Source organism: Carassius auratus, unplaced genomic scaffold, assembly GCF_003368295.1.
Source record: "Carassius auratus strain Wakin unplaced genomic scaffold, ASM336829v1 scaf_tig00027689, whole genome shotgun sequence".
In the NCBI taxonomy this organism is placed as follows: domain Eukaryota; kingdom Metazoa; phylum Chordata; class Actinopteri; order Cypriniformes; family Cyprinidae; genus Carassius; species Carassius auratus.
In genome coordinates, this window is record NW_020525615.1 from 25231 (window position 1) to 38783 (window position 13553).

The window sequence follows — 13553 nt, forward strand, 5'->3', positions numbered from 1 at the left end:
TTGCAGTCTCTGCAGTTTCAATTTATTTCTCTGTTCCTGCCACTCTCTTAGTATCTTCCTCCTCCTCTTCCTGTTCCCCTGTAATTACCTCAATTTCTTCCTTGTCCTCCTCCTCTTCCTCTGACATATCCTTTTCTTCTTGCTCTGTCTCTGTCTCAGTCTCAGTCTCTTCTTGTCCCCCTTCCTCTCTTCCGTCTGTCTCAGTTTATCTTTCTGCTTCTGTCTCGATCTCTTCGTTTTTGTCTCAGCCCTTGCCCCTACCTCTGTCTTAATCTCTTTCTCTTCCAATTCTAATTATTACTCTTCCTCTGACTTCCCTTCCTCCTGACTCTCTCTCAATCTCTTCCCCTTCCCTATCCTCTACCCTGTCTGTCTCAAAATTTTCTCTCTGCTTCTGTCTTGAGCCATTCCTCTTCCTGTGTCTCATGTTTGTCTGAGACACTTCCTCTTCCTCCTCAATTTCCTCTACCCAGTCACTGTCTCGGTCTTTGCCTCTTACTTTTCCTCTTCTTCCTCTTGATCACTTCGCTTTCTTATTTCTCTTCCACTGCAATCTCTGCCTCTTCCTCTACCTTGGCTTTTGTCTCAATCTCTTCCTTTCCCTCTTCCTCCCTCCTGTCTGCCTCAATCTCTCTCTGCATTTGTCTCGATCTGCTCCTTTACCTCATCATCATCCTCTAACTCATCACAACCATATCACAATTTCTATCTTTGCTTTCTCTGACTTTACTTTTGTCTTGGTCCCTTCCTGTTCCCCTTCCCATTGTGTCGCATTATCTTGCTTTTCTTTTCCCTCTTGTTCTTAATCTCCACTTTTTCCTCTACTTCCTCTTGATTCCCTCCCTTTTTTCTTTCTCTGCTATATCTTCCTCTTTCTCTGCCTCAGTGTCTTCCTTGTCGTAGTATTGGTCTCATCCTCCTATTTTACCATTGACTCTCTTTCCCCTTGATATCTTAGTTTTTGTCTTCCTCTGCCCTTGCTTTATTTCTTGTTCCCTTCCTTGTCTTTCTTTTGGTTTCTCTGTATCTCTGACTGACTCATTTCACAGCTGCATTACTTTCATATTTTGGCTGCTTTTACTGTACGTGACATCGCTGTATAAATTTGAATCTCAGAGATCTCACAGTTTGACCTGCTGTCAAACAAATGTCTCAGTGAGGAACGACCATTAACAGCCTGTAATTTATGGCCCTGTAAAGGTGACAGTGATTGATTCTCTCCACATTCCTGTATTTCACTGTGCTGGTGTGACAATGATAATTGGACTGCATTTAAAAGAATTTGGTTGTTTTAACTCCTTCCCAAAGTCGCGTTGGTTACTTTGTGTGAGACTTCACTTTGCTTAACTCTCAGTAACAAAACTTTATTATATTGAGGTCAAGTCCTCTTCTGTCTCCATCCTCTTTTCCTCCCTCTTTCTCTCGACAAACCCTTATCCACGCTCACAAGCTTATCTCTCTTCAGGGTCGTTGCTACAGGCTACCAGGGATGATTGAGACACACACTTTAGCGTTTATCCAGCAGTCTGATAGCAGTTGCTGAGGACCCTCTTTGTTCTCAACACACACACACACACACTGCATTTATCTGCTATTGGAAGTGCCAGCAGAGGGTCTGTGTCCACTGGTACACAAAGACTGCTCAGTGTGTAAATCTCTCAGCAGAGCCCCGGCCCATATTGAGCCTGCTTGCAGTGTGTGTGTATTATCCAAAGACCGACTCTGATTTACATTCCTCTTCTGTATCTATGCGTGACTGACGTTCAGTTAGCTAGACTTGTTTGTTTCCCTGTGGCATATGTGTTTTGATGGGTTAACCAGAACAACAGGTGGGTCACAGCTATTTTGCTGTTTAGATGGATAATGGGGGCAGTTCAAAAGTTTAGATGCAGCGTAAAAGAAAAGAAGTGATTTCACAGCACTCATGATGGATTTTTATAAGTTTTACTACTTGTAGACTTAATATGCAACAATCATGACATGAGCCATGATGCAGGCCAGAAGCTTTGGAACTATCTATGTTTTATGTGCATGTGTCTATGAATTGCACTTAAATATTTGAATTAGCACCCGAGATGCTGAAAGTGTGAAAACTGATGCGTGACTGGAGCAACCCTTTTTAAATTGGAGTCAGCCGGGTCAGACCCTGTTTTTGTTTGCACCTGCGGTCTGCATGCTTGCCGAGTTTTGAGGGCGCTTTGAAGTGCACTAACTAAGGAGTTCAACAGAGCACACTAACCTCATAATATCCACCCTGGATATTGTTAAATTACTGAACGTGTCTGGAATTGACATTTACGCTGATCTCCTCCCCTCAGTGTTTTAGATGTGGACTCAGCAAACGCTGTGTAATACCTCTCTCTTGTTTTCAGCTGGTGAATACTAGGGCAGTGGAAGTACACTGTATTCCCAATAGTCCATTTAAAAGCAGAACAAAGTTAAATGGACTAGTTTTCTCAATGAAGCCTCAATCAGCAAGCATCTGAGTGGTTTCAGAAGTGCATGCTGGGACTATGGCGCATGGTTTAATGCATTTTAATCTAAAACCTAATAGATATAATCAGACTACGTAACTGATTATTTTACTCAAAAATGAATTGAATAAAAAGTATTTACATTTAAGATAATAAACTGGTAAATGAAAGTAAATTGGATTCAAATATTGATTTGACCTGATATTACTGTATTAATAAACTGAAACATTTGACCACAGGATGCAGTGATGAACTGTGTAACTGTGACTGTGTAATAAATAATGCAGATGCAGTGACAACCTAAACAGACACAAATATGCTCACCTTTTATTTTCTATTATTACATTGTTTTCATTACAACTTCACATGAACTGCTGTAAGCTTCTGCGTTCAGCTGTCAAGATGCGAGACACCCAGAGTTGACTCTTCAGATGGCACGCTGTGACTTTTTATGAAATGTCGTACTCGTTTTATGTTCGGCAGCTTTGCTTTTCTCTGCAGTACAATATGGTGACATGCTGTGTCTAGCCGTAAATAATCTGCCTCACGGTAAGAGAAGGTAATTGTTCATTTTAATATTCTGGCCCTTGACAGATTCACAGTTTAGACTGTTGGCTGTGCAAACAGCAGTAACCAGAGAGAGAAAGAGAGAATAGGCTGGTAAATGAGGAAGATCCCTCTGTGTTCGGCATTTGGCCGAGCTTCAAGACGTGTCTTTCACACGCCGATAGAGCTCTGACACTCTCTCATCTTACCTTAATGGAGGCCTTTCTGCTTTCCATTTCATTCCTGTTAAGATCTGTTGTGTGTGACGGTGCATTAACAAAAGGAACTCGCTCAAAAATGAATATCCATTTCCCATTTCCTTTGCTCAAATTCTGGCATGTTGACTTTTCCCTGTCGAACTTTACTGAAACACTACACTCTAAAAAGAAAAGGTGCTAAATAGCACTAAAAGTGGTTCTTTGGCTCGTAATCATAGGGGAACCACTTTAAGTGCCATATAGCACTTATCTTTAAAGGTGCTATACAGCACCTTTGTCAAATGGTGCTATGTAGAACCATAAGAGGTGCCATAAAGCACCTTGATTGTTTACAATTTCTTCAACAAAAATGGCGCTCCACATTGGTTCTTTGGGTCGTTATAGGGGAACCTCTTTTGGCATTAATGGCACTTAAGCTTCACAGCACATTTGTCAAATAGTGCTTTATACAAACTTTTTTTTAGGTAGTAGGCCATTATCATATCATTATACTTCAATGTTTGAGTCAATATGCTTCTAAATGACGATTTTATACCAAATCATGGATTGAAAGATTCAAAACCCTGTACTAAAAGCTTACTGATAAAGAAAATACATTACACTTTTAACAGTTTAATTCATTTATTTTAGTTGCAAATATAATCAGTGCTTTTTAACTAACAACACTGGCTGAAAAAATAGAAAATGGAATATGAGAGAGAGACAGAGAGACTCTATGCACAGATTGAGCTGTACACTCTTTTAATTGTGACGGGAAGTCCGGCTGCATCCTTCATTTTTAAGACAATGCACTCCAGGAAGGTCAGTGTCTTTTTCAGTCCTTTAGGATATTGGATCCCAAACAGAAAATATGTGCAAAGGATGAGGCCCAGTGCCATTGAGATGTCCTCACTCTCCTCAGTAATGGACTGGCCATCCAACATGACGACAATGTGGTCGTATTGCATGGGATTACCCTCCCTGCAGCCTTTGAGCACCATTTTAGGTGTTGGTGTGTCAGGAGGGCAGGTCTGAGCATGGCCCTGGGGGAGAAGGGATAATAGCATTAACCATCTTCATTTATTTGAAAGGCAAACCTTAAATCGTTGAATAAAACAGTAAGCCCATTGAAGCAGTTGTTTTTGTGAATTTAAGGAGCGGAGTGCCTAAAACCCCCTTGCTGTTCTACATCCAATGTAAAACATGGATTCAAAGAACTTATTGCATTTATAAAACTTACTCCATAAAAATATTTTAATATTTTATTCACAAAATAAAAACCAGCAACAAAAAATTACACATTTATTCATCTGCCAAGCAATGTGGTTTTAAAGAGGTTACTAAGCAACATATGCAGCAGCAAAGACCGTGACAAACAGCACTTGCGCAGTAATATTATTAGGTACACTGTGTAGGAATCACAAAACAGCACTTGCCTCGAGTACCTTATTGCTTTTATAAAACGGTTGCCACACAATACCAATATTAAAGGCGAAAAATGTGTATCTATTCAACTTTCATGAAGTAAAATCACTAAAAGCATTCCTTCTGCTGAAAAAAAAAAAAAGTCCCTGTCCAGCCGTAAACAGCAACAGAAGTTACATATATTATTTTGCCAAAAGATGGAGGCAAAGACTGTCTTTATGAGTGAGTCATCTGGAATCGGTAGAGAAGGACGTTTATATTGGAAGGCTCTGAGTCAAACTTGTTATCACGAGGAAGGAAGATGCAACTGACATGACTATAGGCATGAGAAAACCCCTTAACGTTGTGTTAAAAGGACAAGGTAATCGCAGCAGACATTCAAACGGATTATTTTATTACGAATATAGGACTCTCCTGAATACATGTCTACATGTCTACATGTCTACTGTAAATGCAAGTACACTCACTTTCTCGATCTTTCACAATACTCCACTAGGGCTGTGACGGTGGCTGATTTTTACCACCGCGGTGGTCATGGACCAACAACCGCCGGTGGCGCGGTGTTTAAAAAAAAAATAATAATAATAAATATATATATACATATATAAAACATTAGTGTCAAAATTTGCTCATTAACGAAAGCGATCATTTTTTTCCAGTTTAACGTATTCAAATTATATTACGACGGTGGCAGGGATGGCCATCCACTCACAACTGCTGCTTCTGTCACTTTTTCTCATGACAAGAAGTGAATTTATTCATTCGCAGTCAGAATGACTGAACAGGAAACGTTTCAGACACGCGCTCCACTTCACTTTATTATCAGGTGCAAGTTAAGCGAACGCAGACGGTCCTGTGCTCAAAGACGGTGCGCGCTTCCTTTGTGCGTATCCTTTCATATCAAACTGCGAAATAAACTATGCAAGCAGTGTTCATGGAATTACCAAAAAAGGTGATTAAAGCTGACTTAAACTGTGCATGCATGTAATATAATTTATATAGGCTATATTAGGCCTATATACAGGATATATTTATATGTATATAATATAAAACACATCCTATTCAACTCGTCAGTTCGTGTTTATTTGAGCACTCTGTCAGTGAACGCCGCCTGCAAAACACTAAAATAAATATCAAAGAAATAATGCTTATAATGAGTATTTTGTCGCGCTGCGTCGCTCGCGTCCGTTAGACAGGGTGTATTTAACTTTCTTATTTAGGCTATACACCCTGTCTAACGGACGCGAGTGACGCAGCGTGACAAAATACTCATTATAATCAGTGATGCTACACTGGATGCAGCACAACACGACATGATAAATCCCCGTCTGGTCTGTGAGGTACTGACACAGAGTTCAAATGTCCTGTATAGGCACTAGACAGACTAAACCTGTCGCAACGCAGTTGTGTTGTGTCCAAGGGAAAACCAAAGACACAAAGAGACCAGGAGGGAGGTGGAGCGGTGGAGGATCAGGGGGAGGGACGGAGGGCCAGATAAAATGGTAAAACAGAGACAAGAGGACCAGGTAGAATGGGGAAACAGAGACAAGACGACCAGGTAAAATGGGGAAACAGAGACAAGAGAAGTGCAACACAAAACAAGGAGTCCTGGAGGGTGGTGGACCGGCGGAGGATCAGGGGGAGGGACGGAGGGCCAGGTCCATAGGAGGAAACAGAAAGACACAGACAGGAGAACAAAAAAAAAAAAAAAAACACAAAAAGTCCAAGAAGGACATCACGTGACGCCCACCAGGGAGGAACAGAAGACCACCACAACCATGTAGTCAGGGCGGAAGCCCCCCAGGGCGGAGCAGAAGACCACCATAACCGTGTGGTCGGGACGGAAGCCCCCCAGGGCGGAGCAGAAGACCACCACAACCGTGTGGTCAGAACGGGTGCCCCCCAGGGCAGAGCAGAAGACCACCACATCCGTATGGTCGAGATCGGAGTCCCCCAGGGCAGAGCAGAAGACCACCACATCCGTATGGTCGAGATCGGAGTCCCCCAGGGTGGAGCAGAAGACCACCACAACCGTGCGGCCGAACCAGACGCCCCCCAGGGCGGAGCAGAAGACCACCACAACCGTGTGGTCAGGGTGGAAGCCCCCCAGGGCGGAACAGAAGACCACCACGTCCGTGTGGTTGAACAAGATGCCCCCCACGGCAGAGCAGAAGACCACCACATCCTTGTGGTCGAGGCAGAAAGCCCCCAGGGCGGAGCAGAAGACCACCACATCCGTGCGGCCGAACCAACAGGAGGACAAGTCTGGTTTGGCAAGTCTGAAACATAGAACATGAGCATGTTAAGGGTAGCCTCCGTGGCCACAACAGGAACAGTCGGGTGCTCAGAGAGTTTGACTGAGACATGACGAGTCTCTGGAAGTTCCGCAGAGGCGAGGAGAGATTCTGGTAGTTCAGCAGAGACGTGGAACGGTTCTGGTAGTTCATCAGAGACGTGAAGAGGCTCTGGTAGTTCCATAGAGAAGTGACGAGACTCTGATAATCCCATGGTGTTTATACTGGATTCCAGAAGATCGGTGCTGACTTGACTTTGCTCATGAAGATTATTGGTGACTTGCATTTGTTCATGAAGATCATTGGTGACTTGTATTTGTTCATGAAGATCAATGGTGACTTGCCTTTGTTCATGAAGATCAGTGGTGACTTGAATTCTCCCATGAAGAACCCTGGTGACTTGACTCTGTTCTTGAAGGTCACTGGTGACTTGACTCTGTCCTTGAAGGTCACCGGTGACTTGACTCTGTCCTTGAAGGTCCCTGGTGACTTGACTCTGTCCTTGAAGGTCACCGGTGACTTGACTCTGTCCTTGAAGGTCACCGGTGACTTGACTCTGTCCTTGAAGATCAACGGTGACTAGCCTTGACTCTGGAAGGTCCACGGTAACTAGCCCTGACTCTGGAAGGTCAACGGTGACTAGCCCTGATTCTGGAAGGTCAAAGGGGACTAACCCTGACTCTGGAAGGTCAATGGTGACTAACCCTGACCTGGAGGGTCCACGAGCACCTGCCTCGACTCTGGAGGGTCCACGAGTCCCTGGCTCGACTCTGGAAGGTCAACACGAACTAACCCTGACTCTGAAAGGTTGACAGTGACTGACCCTGACTCTGGAAAGTCGATGGTCACTAGCCCTGACTCTGGAAGGTCTACGGTGACTAACCCTGACTCTGGAGGGTCCACGAGCACCTGACTCGACTCTGGAGGGTCCACGAGCATCTGACTCGACTTATGAGGGTCAATCGGAACCTGACTCAACTCTGGAAATTCAACGGGCATCTGACTCGACTCTGGAAGGTCAACAGGAACTAGCCCTGACTCTGGAAGGTCGACGGTGATTAACCCTGACTCTTGAGGGTCCACAAGGACCTGACTCGACTCTGGAAGGTCAACAGGAACCTGACTTGACTCTGGAGGGTCAATTGTGGCTGTTATCAGGTACAGAGGCGATAGATAAGCAGCCATCTTGTGCCATAACTCTGGACCGGCAGCCATCTTGGGCCGTGGCGCTGGACCGGCGGCCATTTTGGTCAGTGGCGCTGGGCCGGCAGCCATCTTGGACAGTGGCACTGGGCCAGCGGCCATCTTGCATCATGGTGCTGGGCTGGCGGCCACCTTGTGCTGTGACGCTGGGCTGGCGGCCATCTTTGGCAGTGGCGCTGGGCTGGCGGCCATCCTACCGGAAGAGACAGGAGTGGCTGGGGCATCCCACGGACGCCGATGCTGCAAGTAGCACACAAACTCTCAGAACCCGAATGTGTCCAATTGATCCAGTTCCTTCTGAGGAACCGAGTCATCCAGTCCAGTATTACAATAGTCCTTAAAGGGGGGGTGAAATGCTATTTCATGCATACAGAGTTTTTTTACACTGTTAAAGAGTTGGATTCCCATGTTAAACAACATAAACAACCGGTTTGTCATAAGTTTCGGAAAGTTTTTTTCGAGTATGGGTCTGTGTGACGTTAGATGGAGCGGAATTTCCTTATATGGGTCCTAAGGGCACTTCTCCCGGAAGAGCGCGCGCGCCCTTAGAGCAGAGCAGACATATTCACTGACCAGAGCGAGAGAGCGAAATGTCACAAAAGAAGTGTGTTTTTGGTTGCTAGGGCAAGACAACCCCGCACAGATTACCAGTGGATGGAGTTTATTTTTACAGAGCATCAACGGAGTTGTGCAAGTGTTTGTGTTTTTCCCTGCATTTCGAAGATGCTTGTTTTACAAACAAGGCCCAGTTTGACGCCGGATTTGCACATCGTTTATTTCTTAAGGATGATGCAGTCCAAACGAAAAAGGGTCACGATCATGTGTTGGAACCGCAGGCGGTGAGTAAAACTGCTTCAAATATCTCTGTGTTATTAACTTAACTATCGGGCCGTAAGCACATCAAGTAAACAACATGCGATGTTGGCATCAAACTGCACTTCCCACATTTAAAGAAAAAAAAAGAAAGACGACAAAAAGTGGAACTTAGTCATTTTTCCAAAAATCGCTAAGATATATACAGTTTCAATACATACCACATGGAGACGTCCTGCTGTAATATAGTCTGATCTGATCTGATTCTGGATCATAAATATACGGCTGAATCTGACTGTTAGCCATGGTTTGTTTTGGATGATGTTTTTTTCCTCACGGTAATGTCACAGTTTCCAGACGCTCTCAACGCAAAAGCCTACTCGCGCTCGTGATTCTTTAGCTCCGCCCACACTTCACGCCTCCAGCCGCTCGTGTTTTTCAGAAAAAAAAAAAAAACGGTATGACTATCTTTCTCCGGAAAAAACGGTACGACTATCTTTCTCTTATAAATATAATAAAACTAAAGACTTTTTGGAGATATGAAGGATGGAGTACTACTCTATAGGTACTCAAGATTAACAGGAGATTGAGTGAAAATGAGCATTTCACCCCCCCTTTAAGGGCCGCGTCATTGTACCCCATGCCCTCGGCCAGGGACCAGAACACCAGCGCCATGGCACCCACATCATTGCCCTCCTGGCAGAAGGTGGTTAACTTAATGTATTTCGCCCTCCGTTCCACCATACTGGCTGGAGAGGAGACATGAAAGGACATACCGCTAGATCTGTTTGATGGAGTCCTTCGGTGACGATCGTGTACCCAGAGAGACACAGGGATAGCGAGAGATCCAATTGCAGGTATTTTAATAAAAAGGTAATCCAAATCTTTGTCAAATACAGCCAAAGTCAAAACCAAAAAGACAGTCCAAACAAAACAAACAAAGGAAAGGGACAGGAAAAGGGACTCGGAATATGAGAGGACTCAGAGGACGAGCAGACAGGAAGAATCTCGGGGGACGAGAATGCTGGACACACGAAGGGTAAGGACTCCGTACAAACAACAGGAAAAGACTGGAATATATAGGGAGACTAATGACACTAGAGTTGCTGCACCTGGTGCAATTAACAGGAGTGCAATTACTGTGAAGACAGGACCAGACTAGAGGATTTCTAGTGCCTACGGTGAAGTGCCTAAGGGGAAGTGAGCCCACTAGTGGACACCCAGGGAAACAGAGACTAGACAGCGTGACACAAACATGTGTTTAGGTTGCCAAGAGTGGTTGCCATGGGTGTTGTAGTAATATAGAGAACCATTGGTTGAAGTGTTCATAGCCGTTTTATCGTGCAATAAAACACAGCTATTGATCAATCAGAATCAAGGATTGGAACTAACCGTTTTATAATTATAAAGACATTGATTTTAGCTAATAATACACTTAAACTACACAATGTACCTTTAAAGTAATTAAGTCACAGGTATATGTTTGTTGAGTAATTTACAACGCTTAACCAATCAGAATCAAGGACCGGAACTATCAGTTTTATAATTAATTTTAACTCCTGTCATACAACTGCTCATACTTTTGGCCATTAACTGAAAATTAATGTAATTTTCTCTTAACTTTGACAGCATAGTTTGTGTAGACCAGCAAACAAAAACTAATGTTTGCATTGAAGTCATTTGCACAGCAAATTGAGCAATAATTGTAGTGCTTTAATTAGACTTGCTTTACACTCAGTCAACTGTTGTTCATGCCTCACCTCAACTTCAAACAGCAACCCCGGGTCCTCCTTAAACAGTGCAGGCAAGAGCAGAATAGCTGCTTCCAACTGTAGTCCTTTAAATAAAACAAGAATTAGGTTAACATAACATGGGTGGATGCTTTTATCTAGTTTTCTTTGTTTTTCAATTAGTTACCAAGACAGTAATTATTACTACCTTTAATAAACTAGAAATTAGTCTTTATTATTACACAAGACAGATACATGCAGGAACGTATGATCTCAGGCAGATATGGGTGTCAGACAGTGATACACAGAAAATCTAAGCAGTGCAGATTTAATTACCTTTTTTCAGTCTGCCATCTTCACAGTCATCAACCACACACCTGAACTTCTCCATCAGGGGACTCCGTGAAACTTTAAGGATTTTAGGTGCCATTACCGAGAGCTGAGAGAGAATCTGTTGGTCCACATCAACGTTGGTACGGTCTCTCAGATCCCAAAGGAGCTTATGTTAAGATGAAGGCAAAGTAGAAAAGACAGTCATAACTTGTTAGTCATAAGTCATAACTATGGAGGAAATTAATACACTACTGTACTTACCATTTTGGCCAGTCTGAAACATGGAAATTTAGAGATAATCTCCTCCGTGCTGTGGTTAGACACAAAGTGTCTCCGGTAGATTTTTATCAGCGCCATCCTTTCTTTAAGAAGCTCCAAGTTTGGTCTAAGCTTCTCGGTTTCCTCCTTTATTACTCGGAGATGTTCCCTGATGCTTCTTTCATCTTCTCCTGCATCAACCTATTGGGGTAGTTAAATTGTTACAAACTCTCAAACTACAACATTGGGAGCAGCGACTTTAAAAATATGAGGGGAAAAGGACCAATGGTCATTCTGCATAGACTTATTATAACTACAAAAAAGCCAAAATATTCTCAGTTGAAATTTACAGTGACCAATCAACTCGTTGGAACCAGGTTCGAGTTAACTGTAAATTTTGGCATGACATTGGCCTGTAGTCACAAATTACACTATATACACAATACAATCATTTCTTTAGTAGAACATAAGATGCATCTTATTATACTATTAGCTTCCCATTTTGGAAAATAACATTTATCAGGGTTTTTGAAGGCCAAAATGATTGTCCTCCTGGAGAGTATTGGAGTCTGGAAAAAGGATGCAGCACAATGCCAAGTTTCTTAATAATAAAGCAATCAGTGAAAGTATGGCCTTTAAGATGCACGTTATGTTTAAATAAGGACTGAATGCAAAAAAAGTTAATTTAATAGGTGGGTATGAATAATTTTTTTATGGCAATACATCGTTAAAATTATTATTTAGTGTTTTTTTCACATTAAAAGAGATAATGCTATAAACAGCCAAATGTTTTCGTAATAGCAGAAGGATCAGGTATAAGCAAATCACAAGTTTTATTTTTCAAAATGTATCACTGTTTTAAGTATAGATAATGCCATTGAATAATACTTTTCATTATGTCCAAATATTGATTTCCATATAATATTGCTTTTCATATTTCATGTGATGTTCATACTGTAAAACTGAATTAATTTCAAGGGCTGAAAATATGAAGACAGGATTTGAACAGATATTTTGCAGGCCTTGCCATTTTTTAATCCTTTAAAATGACGATGATGTCCATGGATTATCGCAGAAATTGCAATTATACAAAGTTTACTGCCAAATTCAAGATTTTTACCATGGTACTTGGATAAGCTTCCGCTGTCTGAAGAGGTCGCTTCCTTCTTGCCCATCTCTCTTTCAGTCGCTGTATTTCATTGTTGGCAACAAGAGGCTGCCTTTCCTTCTTAAACTTATTTCTGAGTGATTCAAGCAGGGCATCCTTGAAACAACAAGAGATTGTAGTTTTTAATGAAACATTTACCTTCATGCTAACAGTCAGCCTCATTGCAAAACCTATGGAGCAAGTTTATTTTGTTGTATACACAATTTTTTGACCAGGTGCATTTTGGGTATATGCATACTTGCAGTATGTTCTTGAAGAGTTTGACTTATAAATTTAAAAGCCTTTTAGAATTTCCTAAACGCATCATGAAAATACAGAGCTTTCTTCCTCATAAAACAGTTTACTGCCATGAAATAAAATACCAAATGGACCTACTAGAAAGTGTATTCTTGACAAAAAAACTGGTATCCCCAATAATTCATTTCTAATTATTATTATTCATTGAAAAACTATGAACTCATTTTGAAGAACATTACATACATTGAAAACTTACATATCCAGACCCAATACTTTCCTTAGATATGGGTAATCCATTATCACATTTGACAGAAGCTCAATGTATTGAAGATGAGTTGGGTACCTAACATTAGAAGGGAGAAAAGCATACTAGTTGTTAGTAACTATACCAGCCATAGCAACTACACACTGAGAATTCTAAGGTAAGGGAACATTGTCACAAATATGCTCTGTCTAGTCTGTACCTGTTCTCATTAGTCACTGATTAGTTAACCTTCATCCACCTGTGTCTGGATAGTTTCCTCATTTCCTCAATTGCATTTAGGTCATCCTTAAAAATATTATTGCTTGCCGTAACAGGTTCGACCATGTCAAATTTAGTCTGATCGATTAAGTTATTGCATTCAAGTAACTAGTACAAATCCAATAAAGTAATATTAATTTTTAATTTAATAAGTATTGAGAATATAAATTGCCTAGGCCTAGATACATACACAGGCAACTTTCTTTCTTTTAAATAAAAACCTGTGGCGTCATCTATGATTATGTTTACAATGTTGGTTTAAACATGACACATAGTATGGCCTGTACGTTCACTTTTTTTCACACTAAATATGCGCAACCAGGCAACCAAGAAAAAAACAACAACAACAACA

The 13553-nt window shown here is 41.9% G+C and overlaps 1 protein-coding gene across 1 annotated transcript; it reads right to left on the reverse strand.

The window, feature by feature from the left end:
* Positions 1-3840: 3840 nt before the first annotated feature.
* On the reverse strand, positions 3841-12950 carry LOC113079346 (uncharacterized). Its single transcript, XM_026251598.1, has 6 exons — positions 12935-12950; positions 12394-12537; positions 11277-11474; positions 11019-11181; positions 10713-10789; positions 3841-4260 (listed from the first exon to the last, which is right to left on the reverse strand). Exons 2-6 carry the CDS (start codon positions 12394-12396, stop codon positions 3952-3954), a joined length of 750 nt encoding a protein of 249 aa, XP_026107383.1. The 5' UTR covers positions 12397-12537; positions 12935-12950; the 3' UTR covers positions 3841-3951.
* Between the last annotated feature and the right edge of the window lie 603 nt (positions 12951-13553).